Source organism: Nuphar pumila, chromosome 7 (genome assembly GCF_984573655.1).
Source record: "Nuphar pumila chromosome 7, dmNupPumi1.hap1.1, whole genome shotgun sequence".
In the NCBI taxonomy this organism is placed as follows: Eukaryota; Viridiplantae; Streptophyta; class Magnoliopsida; order Nymphaeales; family Nymphaeaceae; genus Nuphar; species Nuphar pumila.
In genome coordinates this window covers 33,984,666-34,008,645 of record NC_143255.1, presented here as the reverse complement: position 1 = coordinate 34,008,645, position 23,980 = coordinate 33,984,666, and the positions used below count along the sequence as shown (strand labels likewise).

Genomic DNA, 23,980 nt, shown 5'->3' with positions numbered 1-23,980 from the left:
TCCAAATGGAATATGCGTAAAAAGAGGAAATGACTAAACTACCCTTATGCCTAATAATAGAGAGATATATATTTTATATATATAATTAGGAAGATACATATGCATATATACCATATATGTATATGTATCATCCTTTATATATATAAAATATATATAAGATTACAAAGATTGAATGATACATTTTAACAGGGTGCTCTAGTTTCTGCCTTCCTTTGAAGGCTTCAACTAGAAAGCAGTTGCTTCTTAGAGCCTATGACTTCCAGTGGGTGCCTATAGAAGCACAGTTGTCACATTGTTTCACTGGTGATGTATGCTGGGCTTGGTGGCATGACTAGGTCAGGCATAACCATCTGGAACCAATTAGACTTGGCCTGACACAATCTTAATATGGGTTTAGGTTGGGTTTGAGAGCTAAACCCATCTCTGAAATAGGTTGATTCTTGGGTAAGAGAAATAGAGAACTGAACCTGCTTATACCTGATCCATTTTCTAAGCCAACCCAAACAATTTTATGCAATTTATATCTGAAACTGGACCTGATTTGTACCTAAACCTGTTTCATACCTGACCCAAACTGACTGATCACCTGAACTGGCAGTTCATTGCCCAAACCCATTTCAAGTGATGTTCCTTTTATCTTTAAATTTTGGTTATTATATAATCCTGTTAAAGGATAACACTTAATCCAATTAGATGATGGTGTTTGTTTAACATTCGGGTTATTTACATCCTACCTTTGTTTATACTGGACCCCTTAACTCGTACAGGTCTATAATCTCAGTCATACCCAAACCCGAATAAAATTGGCGTGAGTTTGTGGGTCCAATTTTGAGACTCAACCAAGAAACAAGTATATTCAAGACCTGACCCAACTTATACCTGTAGATCTGAACAATTGCTGAAGGATCTGTTCAGTTTTCTCTGTTTCTCCAACTCTATGTTCAAGCAATAAAAGATAGAGATCCCTTAAATTATGACTTGGGTCTGTAATAATGGCAAGGTTGATCTGGGTCAACTTGAACCTAGGTCGGTTCTCATTTCCCAGACACTTTAGTTCACCAGGGAACATGTATAGTTTTCCTATCTCTGTTTGTGTTCAGTCCATGGCCTACCTCCTCCCAGCATACAGTGTTCAATAGTTCAACCAGTCTCTCTCCCGCTATGTATGGTCTCTAGGCGGCTGGTCACCCAAAAATGTATGACACAAGACTGTTCTCTGCTCTTGAGATCAAGGAAACCCTAAGACCCAAGTGTTCATGCTTGTACTGTTCTTTTTGAAAGGCAAGCTGGGGTTAGGCAGACCCCTACCAGATATCTCTTGAGCCCCATGTGGCAGAGGGATTCAAACCTGGGCCTTCAGCTTGGCACAGGATGTCACTTACCACATGGGATACCACCTACTAAGGGAGAATGTCTAATCTGACTTTTAAGCTTGACAACGCTGCGCTCCACCTCTGTTATTTATGCCATATTCTCTATAAAGCATTAAGACCATTTCTGCGCTGTGGTTTCTATTATATGGTAGCCTTTTGCATTTCTAATGGCTGCCTGCCTAAGTTTATGTGAAACTTCTGTAGTTCAATGCTTGCGGAGTTTGATTCCTGGACCTCCAGCTAACTTCAAACTGAGAGAGGATCATTTAACTGGAAGCTTGCTGAAAGGTGAACGCAATAATTTGGCTTATTAACATAACATTTTGCGGAATCTTATTTTTTCCTTGGGTCCAGCTTTTCTACGTTTCCAGTAATTTGCTATGAATATATGCACGTACTAATATTCCTTGTGTCCTTTTCCCTACATTGATTCTGCGTGGTTTGTCTATTGAACTTTGCAGCACCTGGCACATTTTTCTCGCTGTCGTCCTTTAGAAGCGAGTCCAAGCCTAGATGACAATTGAGAATCATGGCAAGCATTTGCTGGTCAGGTTACAGGGCCAACGTGTATATGTATGATCCAATCTCATTGCTTTAATACATGCGTCTATTAATTTTCCTTGACGATCTGCCCTTAGAACAGGGAGCAGTGTTTGATAGGGAAGGGATGCAAGGTATGGTTTTTCTTGCAGCGACTTGAAGAAGCTTTCTGGTAATTTTCTGTAGAATCTTCCAGTCAAAGTGCACCAATTCCTGTCCGTAATTGAGCAATTGCAGTTTTTGACAAATCGGAATGTAATGACTCATATTCTAAATGACATTAGACAAGTTCTTCATTAGTTGCAGACTCGACCTCAAACCAAATGGGGATTTTTTGGTGATTTTATAATAACTGCAACCTTGAAGATAGATGTTGGCAACATAAATGAACCCTCAGCTCAGTTCGGCCCACATGAAGCTCGTTCAACTTGTCAAGTAAGCTCTGTGAGCCACGAGCAGCTCATTTAGCATAAACAAGCCGAGCATGAAGAGAGTGTTCAGCTCTGCTCCTTCATGTTGACTTTGCAAGTAAAAGAGATACCAAACTGGTCTGAATGTAAGAGCTGAACCGGTTTTCAGACAATTGGATCAGATATTCTGTTGTTTTTTTGTCCATGGCATACTATTCGATGGATGGTGCTAGGCTGCATTCCTAGAACTACCAGTGCGTGCACACACACACACACACACACACACACACACACACACACACATATATATATATATATATATATATATATATATATATATATATATATAGAGAGAGAGAGAGAGAGAGAGAGAGAGAGAGAGAGAGAGAGAGAGAGAGAGAGTAACATATATTTAAGTCGAAGTGTAAGATTCAAGGGAAAGCTTAATACCAAATTTAACAATGTTAAAACAAGGGACCGCCAACTCGCCGCAAATTTAGTGTCATCATGAAAAAAGATACAGCATCTTTCCAAAACAAAAATATAGCATTTGGAAACAACCTACTCCAAAGTAATCGGAACAAATGGGTGATATCTGGTTCATGCATGTGACAGAAGATGAAATCAAAATCAAATCACTTGGTAATTCTCTGTAATCAGCTGTGTATGGTGCGCAAATTTTGGTGGGGAACCTCCCTTGAGAGGCAAAATATTAACAACCTGCATAGTAGAAAAGTTCAAACATTTAAACAGTCAGAAACTTCCATGAGGTATACTATACGCTCAGTGAGTGCTGCAAAAATGTGGGTGACAAGTAAAAAGTAAAAACTAAGCCAGGTTGCATTCCTGAAATGCACCACGCGATTTGCTTTTGTACCTCACAAATAGGAGTAGCAACAGCCAACAAAAACCCACTATGCTTTGGTCAAAGGGACTTAAAAATATGGAAATGATTCAAGAATTTAAATAATAACTTGAATCAATACCCAGAACCTTGCCAATCACCACCAAATGAATATAACAATTCAATAAATTAACTACTTGGGTCGAATTGAAAAGTTCATATTTGGCTCAGCATTTTGATCAATCATTGTAACATACCAGGTTTATCAACTAAGTTCCAAAATTCCGATACCATATCGGTCTGTTAGGCACTTACATCCTCCAAAAAATTCAAGTGCATTTCAAAATCCACACATCCTGGATAGACATGAATGCATGATTTTGGTCTCCTTGATTGAAAGCACATATTGGAACTCTATGGCAGAGAATAGAAAATGCACATAAAGCTCAAAATTCTAATGGACTAACCTTCACATTGCTGAAGGTTTTTGCTGCAGTGAACCTTACATCTATGGGGAAGAATGCAGAACTATCTGCTGGTGGGACAACAAATTCCATAGATCCACTGCAAAGTGTAAAAAAGAGATGAGAAATGAAAAAAAAATGGTTGTTGTTCTAATGGTGGCCTTGTTATTGCTTACCTCCTGTTTGAGCTATCAATCAGAAGAATAGACCACTCCAAAACAGAGCTCCTACTGTCATATCTGCATCCAAAGTATGGTTAATAAAAATATTACCAATTCAATCGAAAGGTCAGGCTGTAGTAACATGTCAGCTGCAAAATGACAAGCTTCTGAAAAAAAATTACAGGGGCAGTACAATGACATTGGGCTACCTATGCTCAACTCAAGCAGGAGATGCTTTATACTATATTGATGTGACATGAACAGGCACGTGACACAACTTGGGAATGTTTGGTCCGGATAAGTGTTTTTAAGATTATAAAACAAGGACATGGGGAAGCGCACAGACACACACACACACACACATGAAATGTCCGCATGTATATTGTGTGTGCACGAACATGTGTAATTATGTAATACATGATGCCTGTGAGATTGTATATTTAAAATTCACAATGTAAAGGAATAAATCACTAATGCATCCTAACATGCATAATTTTAACAACTATAAGCCATTAGAGTAATAAATACTAATAACAAATCTAAGGTTTAAAATTAACATACACAATCATTGAAATCTTTTAAAAAGAGAGACAAATATCTCAAAGATAAAAGATCAAGCACATAAAAGGGGGAAAAAAGATGACTAGAGGACAGAGTTGACTATGTCTGACATGGGTTTGACCATGGCCACTATGTGTCTGTTCGTGTCACACAACACCCACACTAAGTGAAGTGTCCTGTGATAGGTTTTAGAAATTTGAAGTGTTCAATTTCACCCAATTTTGGACAATGAATATTCAAGGTCTACACATCTTATCCTATCTTGACAACATTTTGAGAAAGCATACACAAAAAATGAAAGAGAAAATGGAAAATAAAAGCTATTCATATGATCAGTAGAGTCAAAGTCAAGTGCTAAACCCAAAAACCAAGAATTCTACAATATGATGTGGCATATAAATGTATCGATCTGGAAAGACTCACCTCCATTCTCCATCAACCTGCCTGACATTTGGATGATCCCTCAATGCAGGAAGAGGAATTGAAATGACAACATTCCGTAAATCAAGCACAGATGAAGCTTCATACTCGATACTAACATATGTTTCTCCACCAGAAACAGAAGGCCAACAATTGACTGGAAAAAAAGAACAATATGATTAGATTAGAGAATGCAAAAAAGAAAACTACATTAGACAAGCTAGGAAACCTACTGCTAAGTGGTACAGCAGACTCATCAGTGCTTTGCATTCTCCACTTTAAAAGCCCAACCCCTGCTGGATCACCAGTGCCAGCAGGGAAAGGTCTGTTGGGGTCCTTCAACCCTAATATATTTTCATTAGAAAATAATTCTTTGTTGATGTTTGGGTGAGTCTTGAACTGCAGTGCTGCATTTGATCCACTTTCAATCTGAAAAGGAAGATAAAGCAGGTGTAAGGGTTTGTTCTCAATGGTTATACAATAGATGTTAAAACACACACGTGCACACATTACAATTAAGATTTACCAGCAGGCACAGATAATACCACTACCAACTATTGATTTTCAACCAATGCTCAAAGCCGGTCAAAATCCATTTGGATATACCAGCAGCAAGCCCTTCTATTGGGTTTAAATCTTTAATGACACAAAAGCCTATTTACAACATGACCTTTTTATTCCAAAGCAATTGGATCAGGGAACACAAGCATGATGCCAATTTTACACCCTTTAGAGACAACTGTAATAGCCCCTTTAACAAAGATGCACCTTCAAAGCTCTTCTGGTATTTCACAGACTCAAGTAGCTATGTGCCATCTCATTGGGCAGTGAAAGGTTCTTGTGGTTGAATAGGTCAAGCCCTTGCTTGAGAAGGCTCAACTGCTTCCTTGATTCCCAAGAGTAAACTTCGATAAATTCTCAGACATCTCTAATTTTATCAGCACATGCACCCTTTTGGACCATGGACTCTGATATTGCAGTTTGGTTGCACTAAAAGGTGCAGACACTTTAGGTTTGGATCATGGTGGATGTGCTTACCTGACTTAAGAGATCAAACATGTCTATGGTGGAAACAGCCTATGAAGGGTAAATGGGTGGGAGGCTGCTTGTCAAGCTCAAAATGATTAGCATTAAACCAAAGAGTGGATGAAGGAGGATGAAGGGCAGAAATTCCACCTTATCAGAATTATTACAGCTGAATAGTGTTGGATATCAAGGCGATCATCTAAGCACGTATAAGAGGAAGTTGGACAATAAAATTTCAGAGTTGATAAAAAACTTTCATGAGTGGCATATTAGTGATGGTTCCAAGCAGGGGATCAAAATACAAAGTTCTTCCACCTTTACATGTCGCATAGGAGTGTGGCTAACAACAATGAATTTATTCACATTAATGGATCAGTTGTGGATGAGATGCTCTGAATCCAAGTGTTTCTAGGCACATTAAGAACATTTTTAGTGAGCCCTCTGGTGATTTGTGCACAATCTCGAACCTACCCTTTAGGAAAATCAGAGTTTCTGACTCCCTTAGGTTGCTGCAGCCCTTTGCTTAAGATGGCATTGTGGTTGCTTGCTAAGGAGAAAACATGAGGTTTGGACAGCTTTTGTTAGCAACACCCCAGTGGGTACACTTACTTCCAGGATCACAAGTTCCTAATTGCTCCCCTTGGGATTCAAGTCCCATGGGTCCAGGAATTGGTTTCTCAAATGAGTTTTGGCCCAATGTATCCGGACCAAGGTTGTTAGACTAGGAAGCGGAAGCGGGAAATGATACGAGAAGCGGAAGCGAGAAGCAATGCATTTTAAAACGTATAGGAAGCGAGGAATAAAAAAATATATATAAGAATTGAATGAGAATCAAAATGAAACACAAATAAAAACTAAAATAAAAGTGACTAATATTAAATTTCACATTTTTTAGTGTAAGAATTAAATTTTTAACAAAACCTAAAAATGATGACAAACAATTTAGAGAAAACACATGGAAGTGAGTAAGAAGAGTGAGAGAAAACACATAAAAAACATGAAAAGTTGAGTAAGAGAACATATAAGAAGAATAGATGAAACATGTGGAAAGCATAGGAGAAGCGTGGGCGAATCAAGATTCTCATCAAGTTTCAGAAGCAAGGAGTATCACACTTTCGAAGCGAGGAATAAAAAAATATATATAAGAATTGAATGAGAATCAAAATGAAACACAAATAAAAACTAAAATAAAAGTGACTAATATTAAATTTCATATTTTTTAGTATAAGAATTAAATTTTTAACAAAACCTAAAAATGATGACTACCACTTTAGAGAAAACACATGAAAGTGAGTAAGAAGAGAGAGAAAACACATAAAAAACATGAAAAGTTGAGTAAGAGAACATATAAGAAGAATAGATGAAACGTGTGGAAAGCATAGGAGAAGCGTAGGGGAATCAAGGTTCTCATCAAGTTTCAGAAGCAAGGAGTATTGCACTTTCGAAGCGAGTTTTCGAGAAGCATGTTTCCAAAGCGAGTTTCTGAGAAGTGAGCTTCTCACCTATGTAAGAAGCTTCCGATAACTCTGATCTGGACCTCAACCTAAGAAGTGTGTGGGTCCGGTAAGCTAAAGGAAATAGACCAGACCTCAGCAGGTTCAGGTTGATCTTAGTGAGAGATGAATAAAGGAACAATTGGGGTACTCGGTAACTTGCTGTTGTGGGAATGGCAATGGAAATCACAACTGTGTTTGGGTAAGGTAATGGATAGGTTCGAGGGGTTGGGTCACCGGTAGCAGTGCGGTCTGACAGGGATGGATGTTGGGCTAAGGTGAGTCAGGTCAGATGAGGCCCAAACTGGGTTAACAAGGCAAGCAACTCAGTTAGTCAAGAAAGAGGCAAGATGGAGTAGACTAGGTCGGGTCAGGCTTCACAGGATGCAGCTTAGGGGGAGAATATTGGCCTCAGTAAGGGAATTTGGTATCGCAGGTCCAGCAATGGAGCTGTCAATACTGACTCATTCAGTGACTCCAAATCAACCTGCTTAGGTTCAGAATGTGACTCAGCATCTAGCTTCAGATTGCACACCACCTATGATTGGATGCTCTAGGGCTGCGATGATGGTGTTGCACCACAGCGTCTCTTAATTTCAGTATTTAAAAATAATTAAAAAAAATTGGGGCCACTTATCAACCGACTAGTCTCACCTACACTCGCTAGGCCTTTTAGGGGTGTGGCACCTAGCACTTTTGACTAATAGTAGCAAATTGTGCTTCTTTTACCCTCTCTGAGGATCTTCAAGACATTGAATGTTCCGTAGTCCTATTGATGCATGATGATTACTTTCTATTCTTGTGAACAGCTTGGTGGCAGCTTTCACCAATTTCCACTGTAATAATTTATTCTTTGAACAAAGATTTGAAGTTATCGATGAAGACGGAAAAAATGAAATATGCAAAAAAAATCAGCCAAGAAGGGAAACAAAGGTCTGTTCTGTCCACATGAAAAGAAAGCAATCACCTGGACTTGAATGAATCCGTCTTCCTTGTTCAGGATTTGCAGTGAAAGTGTTCCTTGGACATCAAAATTGCTAACCCCACCATCTCGCTTCAAAGTCAAATTGATCTTTTCTTCTACTGCCAACGTAATGGGATCAGAAGGCAGGGGAGCAGATGCTCTTGACTGCCCCGGAACGGGTTTCACATCTTCAATAATCATTTCACCTTCAGCCTTTAGAGACTCCAAGAACTGGTTAGTTTTTTGTGTTTTCCCAAGTTGCATACCAAGGCCTTTAGGAGGAGCAGTTGCAGCAGAAATTGGTCGACCTGACAATGTATCATATGCATTAGTGGATGACCTATGCAATTATCACAGATAGTAGACATATTTCCAACTAGTCAGATGTCCTAGTGGAATTATTGATGCCAAACTAATACTTCAGTTTCTGAAGAGATCAGTTTACTGATCTAGGTTGTCTAGCTATATGACTGAAATCTAAAGAGCAACCTGTGAGTTGCAAAATCCAGATTGTTAACATCACTCTAATTTCCCCAAATTAAGTGATTGTGCAATTTAATAAGAAAAGGGCAGACCTTTTGATTTAGTTGATGACTCCATATCATGGTCCAATCCAAATCCGGAACCACTACCAAAGCTACCTCCACCACCTGATATACTCATATCACTGAAGCTACTTTCAATTCTGCCAGAACCAGGCATCTGTAGAGACATAAATCCACCTTTTTCTCCTCTATTCTTCTCAATCTGAAAACAGAAAACAAGGGGAGGAAAAGTAGTTAGAATTTATGGAATGAGCTACCAGCCTTTCTTTCTAAAAAGACCATGAAGATGCACCATGTTTGCAATGCAAAAAAAAAAAATCATAAAAGAAAAGTGAAACCTTGCTCTTGTCAATCTCACTAGCTTTTCTCTTCATGACATCCTTGGTTTCATTTATCTTGCTCTGCATTACAAGCTTGTGAAGCCTTTCCTCATGACTCTCCATTTCACAGTATTGCTTAACTTGTGCAACAGTTACACTCTCCCTATGGCCCAGAGATATGACCTCATCAAAAGCAAAGATTAACTCAAATGCCATCTGGCAAACACCTTCTTCATCTAGAGAAGGAGAATATTCAGGAACCTGTACAGAAGGCATTAGTCAGATATAAATGGCCCCAAGTAATCCAAAAAAAAGGTACAAATTAATTAATGAAACTTGATCCTGCCACAAGTGGCAACAGTGACTATGGTCCTAAGAAAAGGTGATTCTCTTCCCAGCTTTTCAAAAGCTACAGAAGAAATTGCCACAAAATAATAACATGAAAGAAATCAGTCCCAACCAACTCTATGAGAAGTTAAAAAAAAAATTAACAAAATGTTAGATGCAGGGACCAGATAAGAGGATTCATTTCTCGGGACATTTTCTGAGGTATTTCACATAGTTGCACCAAATTTTGGTAGAAATGTCAGCAGTTTCCAGCAATCCGTTCAGTTATAAAATTCTCAAACTCTCTAAACCATCATTTTAGTCACTGATGTAGTATTGGTCTAAATGACACTTCTGATCATAGCAGTCTATGACTTCTCAGTTGCTGACCCAGACATAAATGTTTATTTAAATTAGAGATTCATTACATGAAAACAGAAGAATTCTCAGTTTCAAATTTATTGTATGAAAAGAAAAATACTTTCAACTTCAACAAAAGCAGATTCCATGTCCAAAACATTTTCAATTAATGCAAGACAAGACGTTATGAAATGAATTAATTGGATACCAGTTTGGATAGCAGCCTCAAGGTCTCCAAATCTTCAAGTATGTTACTCTGTTTGTTTGTAACAAGAAGCAGGTATAAAGCTTCTATTGGTTGGTAGACATAGCGAACATTTTCAGTCTCGACATAGGTGTGCTGTTTCCCAGTGCCAACCAACTTAGGAAATGCTGCCAGTAACCCTTCAATCCTGATGCGGGACATTTCCACAAACTGCCTAGATACCAATGCTGGAAACAACAGTAGCCGGCACATAAGCAATCTAAACTATCAATAGAAGGACAAAAATTCTTGAAACATAAGGAAGAATGTGCTGATTCAAGGGAGCTGCAAGGCTGTGTGCAACAATGTCTTAGTATATGAACTCCCTACATAACAATGTCTTGCTCAATAGTTCCCTATAAGACCATTTCATCAGTTGCTCATTATTGTACAAAGTTTTTGCATGTGTGCACACATACATTTTGCCTGAATGAACATAACAATTAACAAGACAACTTGAATGCCACCATAAAGCAAGTCAAACAATGATATCCAGCAAAAATGGACAAGAACCAAATGGTTCATTGAAATATGATCAGCATCAAATGAAACCCAGGTCTTATTTTCAACATAAAAGTGGTGAATAAGTTGCCCCCCCCCCACAACCCCTTGCCCTCACCAACCCAGAAGAAACAGCTATGCTAAATGATACATTATCCACTCCAGTTCATAAGATAATGTCTCAAAGCTAGAATTTGTCACTGGCATGTTCAAAAAAATTTGGTTGAAGTCAAAATACAAATATTTTTATTTGTCCCTTTCTCTACAATCCCAAAATTGTGATGAAATTCATTAGGCAAGTGAACTTTGTTCATGTGCTCATGATTTTGTGCATGAACCAGTCTTGTGTGCCTACATGTACTCATGCAACTCATGGAAATCTATCTCACCTTTACCAGACTTGCTGATAATAGAAGCTGCAAGAACCACCTATTTAAGAAATGGGGAAAATATGATATTAGTAATGATGCAATAGACAAACATGAATGTCAGATCAATTAGAGAAAACATTATGTAACCAGAGAGATGGCCCTTGATTCTAAATGTATGCATTGCTAAAATATATGTATAATGTATGTATATACCTATATATACATACATATGTATAGTTATTAATCTTTGTAATAGTTAAATGCCCTATAGGGGCATTTTAGTCATTTTCTCTTTGTAATAAAACTGTTAATTAAAAACAGTTTTTTAGTTATTTTTATTTTTTCTGCTTTTTTGTAAATTAGAGGAGCCATATGGACTCTATGGACTTTTTGATCATATAGTCGTTGGGGCTCCCAACGACTCTTGGGAGCCCCCCAATGATCTCTCTCTATTTTCCTTTTTTTCATGTATAAATAAGGGTGTGACCCCTCATATTCTTTATGCTTTTACTCAAGCACTTAATAAGATCTTATATTTTTTACTCTTGTGTTTGCTTGTCCCTTAGTGGACTTGTGCTTGTGCACATTGTGAGAGTGATCGTGTTTAAGCCCTTAGTGGCATTATTTTTATCACTTCCGCTATTTCATTACATGGTATCACAACCATCGAGTTATTGAGGAAGTGCTTCTCCAAAGTGATTGTGTCTTCGTGGTGATTCAAGTGAGGAAAAGCTTCTTCAAACGTGCTTTTGCATATTATTTCCTTTTCCACTTTCTCTTAATATCCCTCTCTTCAAGAATGGTTCATGAACAAAAAAGCAATCTCTCCTTCAAGCTAAATGGCACAAATTACATGATGAGAGCATCTGCTATGGAGAACAATCTCAAAAGAAAGAAACTTTGAGGGTATGTGATGGGCATCATCTCATAACCACAACTCAAGCTCACAAAAAAAGGAAGGAGATCAAGAGAAAGCCTTAGAAGATGATGCACCTATGAAAGTCATTCAAGACCATCAAACTAAAGTAGAGGATTGGGAAAATAACCATACCAAGATTTTTGCATGATTTATGAACAATGTTGAGTTCAAGATATGTGACAACATTGTCAATATGAACAATGTTGAGCTCAAGATATGTGTCAACATTGCCAAATTTCGTAAATCCAATGTGAGGATTTTTTATTGCAAGACAAGATATGTACAATCAAATAAGGTGATATGAAAGTTCACGATTATTTTAGCTGTCTTGGTCCACTTCGAGACAAATTATCTCTTCTTGAACCCAAGTGGGTTGCTAGTGAAGATGTTGAGCTAAGGAGAGAACAAATAGAAAAAAAATATTTTTTTCCAATTTTTACATGAGCTTAGGCCCGAGTTTGAGCAAGTAAGATCTTCTCTCCTCCGTAGAACTAAAACTCTTCTGTTGGAAGATGGGGTTGCCGAAGTTTGCCAAGAATAAACTCGTCTTGATATGGTTAAAGGGGAAGATGAAGTATTGGCCGTCTCTAAACCCGACAATCATGTTAAATCTTACAAGCCTTCACATTTTGGGAGGCAAAATAATTATAATGGTGGGTATAGGAAAGCCATTTGTCACCATTGTCATGAATCGGGATACATTAGGCCAAATTGTCCCAAACTGAATGATACCTCCAAAAACAAAGTACCTTTTGTTGATTAAACTACACCAAAGAAAGAAGAATCCATTAGAAGATGAGACATTTTTTCACTTACCAAATTATCGGAGGCGCTCCAACAACTACTTAAATCTTCATCAACTTTGAAGGGCCACGATAGCATCTTCCTCACATCCAGGTATGCGTTCCTGGATCCTTGACTCAGGAGCTTAATTTCATATGACTACATGAAAATAGTCTATCTAATGTTTGCACCAGAGTTACCGGAAATGCCTAGGTAAGTGGGGAAGCGCGCTTTCCCGAAGAGCGTTTTGGAAGTGTGAAACGTCGCGCTTCCAAAATGCACTAAGAAGCGCAAAATTTTTTTGGAAGCGCATTTCCCTTTTATGGGAAGCACGCTTCCCCCTCACTTTTTTTTTTGTATTTTTATTTTTGTTTTTGTTTTTTTCTCTTTTTTCGCTTCCTAGGTCGCTTCTGGTTCGCTTCGTAGGTCGCTTCCTAGACGATTCCTGATTCGCTCCTAAGTTGTCCCATGCTTCCCGCTTCCTAAATTTTTGAAAGTGTCTCGCTTCCTGCTCCCACTTTCTTGACTGGCAACCATGGTTTGCACTAATTCAAAAAGTTTTTATGTTTCCACCGTCGATGAAACATCCTTGCAAATTAAAAGTATTAAAACCTTAGAGTCTTGTCAAAACTTTTGTGTCCCAAAAATTAGAATTGTTCCAAAATTAAATTTAAATGTTTTTTCGGTTTCTCAAATATCAGATCATGGATATGAAATCTCCTTCTCATCTAAGAGTTGCTTCGTGCAGAATCTTCGATCCGAGAAGTGGATTGAGCAAGGCCACATGAGAAGAGATCTCTACTACATAGAATATTTTACATCTCCCTTCAAAATCATTTTGGAACTATGTCCAATATAAAGACATTGAAACATGGCATAAAAGACTTGGATATCCAAGCTATTCAAAGATGTATCTTTTCCCTTTGGGGATTTTTTTTAATGAGAAAGAATAAATTTGCAAAGATTGTATTTTTGAAAAAATGAAAGTTATTTCATTTCCAAATAAAACATTTATCTCTAAAAGACCTTTTGAATTAAGTGCATTCCGATGTTTGGGGACCCTTTCCGGTCATATCAAAAGCAGGTTATTCATGTTATGTTACATTTATTGATGATTTCACTAAATATATGTGGATTTACTTCCTTAATCTCAAATCTGATGTATTTACTTGTTTTAAAGAATTCAACATAATCAGTGTTGTGAAAAGCATTGAGGCGTAGCGAGGCACTCTACCAAAAACTGAGGCGAGGCATAAAGCGTAAGCCTCATTTTTTTTAAACTTTAAAAAAAATTAAAAAAAAAAATCTAAAAATACAAATAAATAAAGAAATGCTTTATTGATGAAGTAACAACCAATAAGAAATAAAAAATATGAGATTAACATATAAAAGTAACTAAGAAACTGATTACATAACTGAAAAACTAATTATATAATTTACATAACTTAAAAACTAATTATATAATTGAAAAATATAATATCCTATAAAGCAACAACCAATAAGCAATAGAAAATCTCAAATAAGTACTAAAAAATATGAGACTTCTTCTCCTTCTTCTTGCCTCATGCCTCAGGCTGGCGCCTAAAGGCACAAAGGCAAGGCACGCCTTTTGCGCCTCAAGGCACATTTTTGATAACATTGTACATGATTATTAAAAATCAATTTCAAAGCAATATTTTCATTCTTAGATCCGACTCAGGTGGAGAATACCTATCAAATGAATTTCAAAATTATTTAAAACAAAACGAGATTTGTCATAAAATATCTTTAAAATATCTTGCACGAGAGACAAATTATCTCCAAAAGCCATTGAATGTGTCGTCATGGGTTATGGAGAAAATAAAAAAAGTTTTAGATGGTTTGACTTCAAGAATAACAAACTTTATGTTTCTAAGAATGTAACCTTTTTAGAAAATGAAAATAGATTTGAGATAACTAAGGAAAAAGAGAAAGTAGATTATAACTTTTTATTTGATTTTTTGCCACAATAAGAATTAACCTCTTGTGATGTTTCTTCAAATGATAATTTCTTGAGTGATAATGATGGGCATTCTAATGTTGAAAATGTCGAATCAAGTAATGATAATATTGATAAACCAATACATGTGTATACCCGGAAAATAATCTTTCATGTGCCTTAGAAAAATATACACATGATTCCTCTATAAAAGAAATCCCACTTAGAAGATCCAATTGTGTCTCTATTCCACCTAGTAGGTTTGTATCACATAATACTTTGACACCAAATTTTACAACATTCTTAATAGCCTTACATTCCTACTATGAACCATCACACTATAACCATACTAAAAATATTTTACATTGGGTTAAAGCAATGAATGTAGAATTGGATGCTCTTAAAAGGGCTAATACTTGAGAAGTAACTTCATTACCCTTAGAGAAGAAAGTTATACGATGTAAACGGGATTTTAAGGTTAAAATCAAAAGTGATGAGTCCCTAGAAATATATAAAGTTAGGTTAGTTGCCAAAAGATATTTTCAAGAATATGGAATTGACAACGACGGTTGGGTTCCTATAACGGTTGGGTTACATCAAGGATCTGCTTTAAGCCCTTTCCTATTTGCTATAGTGATGGATGAGCTTACGAGATCAATTCAAGAAAATGTGTCGTGGTGTATGTTGTTTGCTGATGATATTGTTTTGATTGATGAGTCTAGAGTTGGGGTTAATGCTAAGTTAGAATTATGGAGACAGACATTGGAAGCAAGAGGTTTTAAGTTGAGTAAGAGTAAGACAGAATACATGGAATGTCAGTTTAGTAAGCAACGAAGTAGTGATGGGAGTGTAGTGAAGCTTGGTGAGCAAGAGATACCGGTGGATGATTGTTTCAAATATTTGGGATCTATGATTCAAAAATATGAAGAAATTGATGGAGATGTAAATCATAGGATAAAGGTTGGGTCGATGAAATGGAAAAGTGCAACTGGAGTGTTGTGCGATCGTAGAATGCCATTGCGGTTGAAGGGAAAGTTTTATAGGACGACTATTAGGCCCGCTTTACTATATGGTACGGAATGTTGGGCTGCCAAGAGACATCATATTCAAAAAATGAGTGTAGCTGAGATGCGTATGCTGATAAGGATGTGTGGAAATACAATAGAAGATAAGATTCGGAACGAGGAGATACGTAAGAAGGTAGGCGTTGCACCCATTGAAAATAAGATAAGAGAGAATCATTTACGGTGGTTTGGCCATATTCGGCGAAGGCCTAATGATGCTCCAGTTAGAAGGATGGAGAAATGGGAAAATATATTAGTTAAAAGAGGTCGGGGTAGGCCTAGGAAGACATGGATGGAGGTGATAGGAAAGGATATGAATGCTTTGAACCTCACCGAGGACATGGCATTGGATAGAAATGATTGGAGAAGGATTCATGTGGAAGACCCAAAATGATTTTCTTTTTTGGTTCATATCGCCGACCCCAATTGTTTTGGGATGAAGGCGTAGTTGTAGTTGTAGTTGTTGTTGTTGTTGTTGTTGTTGTTGTTGTTGTTGTTGTTGTTGTTGTTGTATGGAATTGACTACGAGAAAACCTTAGACCTAGTAGCTAGAATGGCAAGTGTTAGGACCCTCTTAGCAGTTACTTCAATAAAAAAATGGCCCATATATCAACTTGATGTTAAAAATACTTTTCTTAACGGAGAACTAAGTGAGGAAGTTTATTTGAACCCTCCACCGAGAGTTAGTATTGAAAATGGTAAATTTTTTAAACTGAAAAAGGCCTTGTATGGCCTTAAACAGGCCTGGTATGATAGATTTAGTAGTGTCATGGCTTCTTTAGGTTTTCATTCTTGTTATATTGACACTACTTCTACTTTACGTAGATGATATGATAATCACCGAGAGCGACCAACAGGGTGTTAGTGATATTAAAAATATTTAAAAAAAATTAACATATTTGACTTGGGTTATTTGAGATATTTTTTAGGCATTGAAGTTGCATACTCTCTCATAGGGTACATTTTGGCTCAAATAAAGCTTGTTGCTGACATTTTCGCGAAGTCTGAAATTTCAGGTGACAAGAAAGTGAAAACCCCAGAAGTGATCAATGCTAAGTTAAGGCTTGAAGATGAGACTCTCATTGAAGATCCTATACCCTATGGTCAACTGATCGAGACACTCACTTATCCATTGTGTTAAGAATTATCAGATACATCAAGAATACCATTACTAAAGGGCTTTTCTTATCCTCTTCTCCCTCTCTGGATTTATTTGTTTATATTGATTCTGATTGAGAAGGAAATCCCAATGATAGAATCTCAACTACATATTTTTATGTATTTTTAGGAGATTCCCTAAGTTCGTAGAGATGCAAGAAGCAACAAAATGTATCCTTGTCTTCAGCTGAAGTTGAATATCAAACAATGGCTATAACAACAAATGAACTTGTATGGTTGCCAAGTCTTCTCAAAGAAATGAGCGTAATCATCTCTTCTTCAAAGTTGTGTTGTGATAACAAAAGTGCAATCTACATTGTAAGCAATCACACATTCTATAAGCGCACCAAACATATTGAGATGAATTGTCATTATATCAGAGGTGAATATTTGAAAGAAACTATTACATTGTTGTATGTCCCATCAGATTACCAGCTTGCAAATTTCTTCACCAAATCTTTTCCTGCAACTCATTTTATTTTTCGTCTTAACAAACTTTCAGTTATTTCATTATAAGTTTGAAGGAGAGTGTTAAAATATATATAGTTAATAATCTTTGTAATAGTTAAATGTCCTATAGGGGCATTTTAGTCATTTTCTCTTTGTAATAAAATTATTTATTAAAAACAATTTTTTAGTTATTTTTATTTTTTCTGTTTTTTTTTAATTAGAGGAGCCATAGGGGCTCTATGGTCTTTTGACCATAGAGTCGTTGGGAGCTCCCAATGGTCTTTCTCTATTCTCCTTTTTCTCATGTATAAATAGGGGTGTGATCCAGAGTTACCGAAAACATCCATGGGATAGGGGAAGCGCGCTTCCCCGAGACGCGCTTCGGAAGTGCGAAACACGACGCTTTCGAAACGCGTGGGGAAGCGCATGTTTCATTAAGGAAGCGCGTCCTCCTTTAAAGGGAGACGCGCTTCCCTTTAAAGGGGTACGCGTGTCCGTTTAATGGGGGACGCGTACCCCTTTAAAAGGAGACACTTTCAAGGTTATGACTAGTTTGCCCTTAAATATTTTTTTTACACGTGTGCTTTAAAAATCAACACGTGAATATGCCCTTTAACTAAGGGTAAAATCGGCATTTTACAAAACTCGTGAAAAAACAAAACCCTGAGGGCTTAGGGTTTTATTTTTTCATGCATCCGAGTCCCTCGCTCTCTCTCGAGTTTTCGGCGAGTTCCGAGTTCCAGCGACCTCCTCCCTACTTCTGGCGATGAATCCATTCAGGTACGCTCACTTCTCTTCTCTCACTCTATTTCTTCTTTCTCCTCTCTCTCACGCTCTCTCACTCTCTCTGTTGGGTCCTCGGTGAAAAGGGGTCGGCATGGGTTTTCTATCAGACTTGCCGATGTGTTCCCCTTCATTCATGTTGACCCCAGGCTGGCTTTTGGGGAAGCTCATTCCCACCTTGCTAATGGCCATGCTGGTATGCCAACAGCTAATCGGTCAGGTAGGATTGAGTTCCCACCTTGCTCTGCTGGCCTGCCAGCAGTAATCGGTTAGGTGGGATTGAGTTCCCACCTTGCTAATGGCCCTGCTGGCCTGCCAGTAGTACTGAACTTCGGCACATTTATGGCTGGTATTAGAGTATTGTGTTGGTGGAGATCTTATGACCCTGCTAAGACAGGTAGTTCTCTTCTCCTATTCCTATTTTCACCACAGAATTCCATAGAATTAAATATTCCATTAGCAAAGTTTTTTTATTATACTTCCTAGGTCCATGTCGTGCTTCATATTTTTTGCTCATGACCTTTTAATGGTCATTTTTTTTGTTGGAATAGGTATCAAGACACACAAACATGATTTATATTGTCCTCATATTGGACAAGAAAATCATGCCATTTGAGTTAATTTTTATTGCTGACATTCTCAGAAGATTCCCCCCTCTCTCTTGTCCTTTTTATTTCATGTAACTGATAACAAGAATATTTAATGTAGTTTTACATTTTGTAGTGGAAATTATATAGTTAATCTTGACTCCAATTTTGGCCAAGTGAAACTCGGTGTGGCAGCCAGACAATAATATTGTACAACATTGTGAATATTAATTTTGACCAAATGCATAAAATGTTTATATCCCCTATATATGGCCATATCCATGTGACATTGAGATAAATGTAATCTCATTGTCTCATCAGTTTGTGGAAACAGGAGCTATTTAAATTTTGAAACACATGCCACGGGGTAACTTATTTGGTTTTAAATGTAAAGGCCTGTCAACAAGAATTTGATTTCATAATTTAAATGGTTGGGAATGTCAAAGATAATACCTATTTATGTAATTCATACTTAATAGTGTTACAAGTTGATGGGCCTTGGTTAAGCTGTCTATAGTTCAAACTTGGGACCAAGTCTTTTTTTAAACCACGTTTACCAAAACCCATCTTCTTCATTCATCCCTCTAGAATTTTCTAAGCATCAATAGCAGAAAGGTTAATCAAAACCATTTTCTAAGCCCCATTTTTCATTTTTTTTTCGCTTCCCCCTTGCTTCCGGTTCGCTTCCTAGGTCGCTTCCGAGACGGTTCGTAATTTTCTTCTAAGTGGTCCCACGCTTCCCCGCTTCCTAAAATTTTTAAAGTGCCTCGCTTCCCGCTCCCGCTTCCTTGACTGGTAACTCTGGTGTGATCCCCCCTATTCTTTATGCTTTTACTAAAGCACTTAATAAGATCTTATATTTTTTACTCTTATGCTTGCCCTTTGTTAGCTATTTGTGTTGTCCCTTAATGGACTTGTGCTTGGGCACATTGTGAGAGTGATCTTGTTTAAGCCCTTAGTGGCATTGTTTTTATCACTTCCGCTATTTCATTACATGTATCAGTCATAGAATTAATTTAAAGAAAGCTAGAGAATACTAGAAATAACATAATGAAGAAAACCAGAATTTTACCATTGTGAAGCTCTCCAACAGCCAAAAATGGATAGTTTAAATAAAGCACCGCTGCAGTTGACCTGGATCAAGCAGCTACACAACAATACCACAAATGCCCTGTGAGATTGGAAGAAGAATAAAAAACCATAAAAAATAGATATATTCAATGGTTTACCATTCGAGCTTGGAGTAAAGAGTTAAACAACTATCTCCATAAGCATTTAAGAGCAAATAAGAGCTCAAATAAAAACCCAAGATGTGGACATGAGCTCCACACAAAGATTTAAGGCCAAAAAAAAAAGAACATGGCATAGAGAATTGAGTGCAATTGTTTGTAAATCAATAACCACAGGCACTGGTAAAGAAAACCAACAAGGAACATATCTGTGATAATGAAACAATGATAGCTACAAAATACTTCAGCTATTTGAGTAAATAGCTACCAAAAGTAGTAAGGTATGTTCTAGTGAAAGGATATAGAGCATACATATCTGTTTTTCAAGAAATGAACACAGAAATGGACAGTCAAATTGAAACAGTTCCAATGCTTAATCAATATGGCAAAATTGCAAGCAAAATATCCAAATCTAGCAAAAAATCAAAGGGAACCAAATACAAACAGACTATTCTTTTGGGTCAGAATATCTGGTGATTTTCCTGAACAAAACATGGTTTGCCTTCAGAAGTGCTTAGAAGAATAAACTTTCAGATTCACTATGTCAATGGTTATGGATATGGAAACAGGATACGACACGAGTATGGACCGCACGAATGGCAATTTTCAAACATCCAGTTCAGGATTATGGATTAATTTCTCCTAGGGGGATTGAGACAAAATGAACAAGATATGGTGACAACCATATCTGGCCAACAACCCCTACCTATCCACACCCCTATTTGGATAATATGGGTATTGACAGTTAATTCCAATGCAGTGTGGTGTGTACAAGATGAACCACGATCTTTCATTAGTCTAGTTTACTCTTATGTCCTAATACATGAACTGTTTTCTAAAGCACCAGAAAGCAGAACTGACCAAAGAAAAAGAAACAAAAAATGGTTTGGATTTGATAAATGGACTGGTGGAGTTGCATTATCTTTAACCAAGAGGTCTCAGGCTTGAATCCTACACGTGAATATCCTGGAGCTGGTTATAAAAAAACAGAGAAGGAAATGCAAAGGATTAGGGCAATATATGAGGGGGTGAGAGAGTAGACAAAGAGCCAGCCGTCACAAAATGTGATATTTGGTCACAAGTTTATATAATATGATTTAATTTTCTGCATTTGATCCAAACCCACCCATGGAACACTAGCCTGTTTGACTGCACCAGCAGTAGCACACTATATTTTATATTTGCGATATCAGACTTGAATACTTTGATGATAAAAGGTGATAGAAATTCAAACCTTTGATCTTTCTTTTATTATGTACTTAGGTCTATCAGGTTTAAAGTTTTGTTGTGCCATCTATGTCACATGGGTGCGGGTGCGGGGGTACGGCACTTTAAAAAAACTTGGGTGTGGGGGTGCGGAAAAATATAAAATATATATATATATATATATATATATATATATAAAGTCCAAAAGTTGGACATAAATGACCCTGGGTGCGTCAGGTTGACCGCACCGGGTGCCGCACCCACACGTGCACCCGCATCGCGTCGACGCGGGTGCGACACCTAGTTGGCTGAGTCCTTGTGACGTAGTGTGCCATCATACAAGCACTGGGAACTACTTATTCACGCTGTAAAAAAATGTTCCATACAGAATTTCTTTTTCCTGTCTAAACAAAAAGCAGGGCTAGCCCGAGTTGCCTTGCCCTAGCTATAGAGAAGTCCATCAAAATTGGCATCCTAGTGTTTGTTTGTACATATATAAATATAGGAAGCTGGATATTATCCATCAAGTCATTAATTAACATGCACCCTTGAGTACACATCATGAGCCTTGCTTGTGCAGAACATGCAACTCTTCCTCTCCAAGGCACATCCATCAATTTTTTAATGAACCACTACCGCCACATCTCTGACTATTTTCTCGCTCAATAGCCAGTGGCCATCTTTTGTGCCTTTAAGAAAATATCAGGTCAACGAGTGCAGACTCCACAATAAACCCTTAAATAGGATTTTATATATTAATGAATCACTTTATCCTCACCGACTTGAAATTTCTATCTTCCCTAGCAATGCTATAAGCTTCTGCTAAAGAAGTTGCATTGGGCAAATTATATATTAATAAACTACTTTATTCTCATCACCTTGAAATTTTTATCTTCCCTAACAATGCTATATATGCTTCTGTGAAAGAAGCCGTGTTGGGGAGTCATGACTATAAACAACTTACTCTCTCAAACAAGGTCATCAAACTGGGATACCAGCATGCACCACATTCAGGTTAATTAGAGTTTACAAATTCAAAATAAGCACTCAAATGGTGGCACTGAAGTCAAGAAATAGAACCTCTCAAATATGACAAGAGCTCAATCAAAGTCAAAACTAACCTATATATAGTAAGTGAATCCGCATGAAACACAACCACATTCTAGATGCCAAAGATGAAAAAGGAGCTTCATTCTAACAAATCAAAGATCATCACAAAAAAAAGAAGCCATTGACCATTGTCCTGCTGATGACATTTTATTGACAATCACTAGCCCCTCTATTAGCAACTATGTCACACAGATACTCCATTCTGGCCCCCCTATTGTGTTCCCTTGTATACTAGTCATACAGAAAACATTATAAAAATGGCTGTATCCCTGTATCCACATCCATATCCATGTGACATAGACCAGCAACTACAGCATCTCTACAAGCCATGTTCTTTCAATGGAAAACAATTTTGCTACTGATCTGTTAAGCTTAAGAAAAGCATAATAACTGTCAGCAGCCATATGTGGAAGGTACAACAGACTTTTTGCAGAATGTCATTCATGTCTTTGATAATTCTTAAAAATACTCCTGATATTGTACATTTGGCAGCATTACCGTGAAAGTTTAATTTTTAGGTTTTATCCTCAGTCGCCCTATCACTATTTCTATTAATACATCATACAAGGGAAAATCCAACACAAAAGAAAAAATAGAAAGAAACATGAGCAGCACTGACAATGGATCTAGAGCAATAACAACTAGATACTGCAAAATCACGGCATCCAAAAGATGCCATTGTTTTTAAAAATAGAAGACGAACGATCTTAAAAATAGAAGAAATACAATCTGTTAAGGTGATCGATCAAAAAGAGAGATCCAAACCAAACAAACCATGGTACCCACAAAATATTTCCATCAAATAACTCAGATTTGCATGATTTCAGTGGGAACCATAGCCCAATCTTAAGAAGAAGAAGCCTTCCTTGAGGGCCATTGTAGAAAATTCAACCCGTTCAGGTTGCAAGACCATAAACCAAGATCTGATTATGAAGACAACTAACAAATCAAACATTATCGAAGTGAAATTACAACTCCGCGGCAGTTTATCGATTGTAGCATCGGTAATTGAAATGCAACTCCAGATCCCGTAGATCCAATTATTCCTAAAATAAAAATCTATGAATTATCAAGGATCTCGTTATAACGCATCATTTTTCTAGGCTCAGATCTCCTAATTGAGGGGTTCGAGTGAATCCTTTGTGCAAAATAAAAGAGGGTTTTGGATCACTTCTGTGATTTCGAGGTAGAAGCAGAAACTTAATCACCAATTTATGAAAATAAAGAGTGCCCACCTTAGAAGATGATGATTCCGAGGCACAATCTCCAAATTCGAAATGACACACCATTTCAAAATAAAAAAATTGAGTAAAAAAACACACAGATCCCATCCACATCAAGTTTGGTTGAGAGAGAGAGAGAGAGGGGGGTTAAAAATCAAGATCTAGTTTCAGATCCGAGAGAGAGAAAGAGAGCTAACCTGCAAGAGCAGACACACCGCCTTCCGGCACGATTCTAGAAAAGGAAGAGAGAGAGAGAGAGAGGGGTTTTAAGAGAGGGTGGAAACGGGTCAAGGACTCGGGGCCAATGTCCAATCCAAACCGAGTTTACTAACTTTCTGGACCTGATGCCAGAAACTGGCCAGCGAACCGATCCACTGGGTCTGCATCTGACCCAGAAATTTGCTACTTGTTGGCCGAGTTTGGCTCGCCCATTTGCTAGCCCGATGTCCGGTAGCCTACCACCCACAACAATGTCATCGGTTTGGATATATCACCAACGCGAAATCCATATTTTGGAGTTTGGGTTTGTCGTCCAGGTCCATTTCAAAAGATTGTTTGGACCTCAACTCTTCAGATGAAACCTCACC

At 37.5% G+C, this 23,980-nt stretch overlaps 2 protein-coding genes across 4 annotated transcripts in view; one reads left to right on the top strand and one right to left on the bottom strand.

The window, feature by feature from the left end:
• Positions 1-2,259, top strand: part of LOC149831847 (uncharacterized) — a 34,664-nt gene extending 32,405 nt beyond the window's left edge. For both annotated transcript variants that reach the window (XM_090014184.1, XM_090014183.1), the window contains 2 exons: positions 1,578-1,661; positions 1,835-2,259. In XM_090014184.1, coding sequence (XP_089870310.1) covers positions 1,578-1,661; positions 1,835-1,890 — 140 coding nt within the window. In that variant the 3' untranslated portion in view covers positions 1,891-2,259. The remainder of the gene's footprint in view (positions 1-1,577; positions 1,662-1,834) is intronic.
• A 492-nt stretch (positions 2,260-2,751) lies between these two features.
• On the bottom strand, positions 2,752-23,627 carry LOC149831846 (coatomer subunit delta-2-like). 2 transcript variants are annotated; one of them, XM_090014180.1, is made up of 12 exons: positions 23,591-23,627; positions 19,698-19,796; positions 10,943-10,982; positions 10,017-10,240; positions 9,140-9,382; positions 8,832-9,003; positions 8,260-8,564; positions 5,007-5,202; positions 4,777-4,930; positions 3,808-3,870; positions 3,635-3,731; positions 2,752-3,043 (listed from the first exon to the last, which is right to left on the bottom strand). In XM_090014180.1, exons 2-12 carry the CDS (start codon positions 19,698-19,700, stop codon positions 2,954-2,956), a joined length of 1,587 nt encoding a protein of 528 aa, XP_089870306.1. In that variant the 5' UTR covers positions 19,701-19,796; positions 23,591-23,627; the 3' UTR covers positions 2,752-2,953. The 2 variants fall into 2 exon arrangements, with proteins under 2 accessions (XP_089870306.1, XP_089870308.1); XM_090014182.1 differs by having other exon boundaries at positions 19,698-19,772; positions 23,591-23,624.
• Positions 23,628-23,980: the final 353 nt, after the last annotated feature.

Coding starts and splice junctions, on each gene's coding strand:
- LOC149831846 (XM_090014180.1), bottom strand. Junction 9,383..10,016: donor TGAGGCTGCTATCCAAACTG/GTATCCAATTAA, acceptor CCTTCTGTACAG/GTTCCTGAATATTCTCCTTC. Junction 4,931..5,006: donor GTCTGCTGTACCACTTAGCA/GTAGGTTTCCTA, acceptor CTTTTTTTCCAG/TCAATTGTTGGCCTTCTGTT.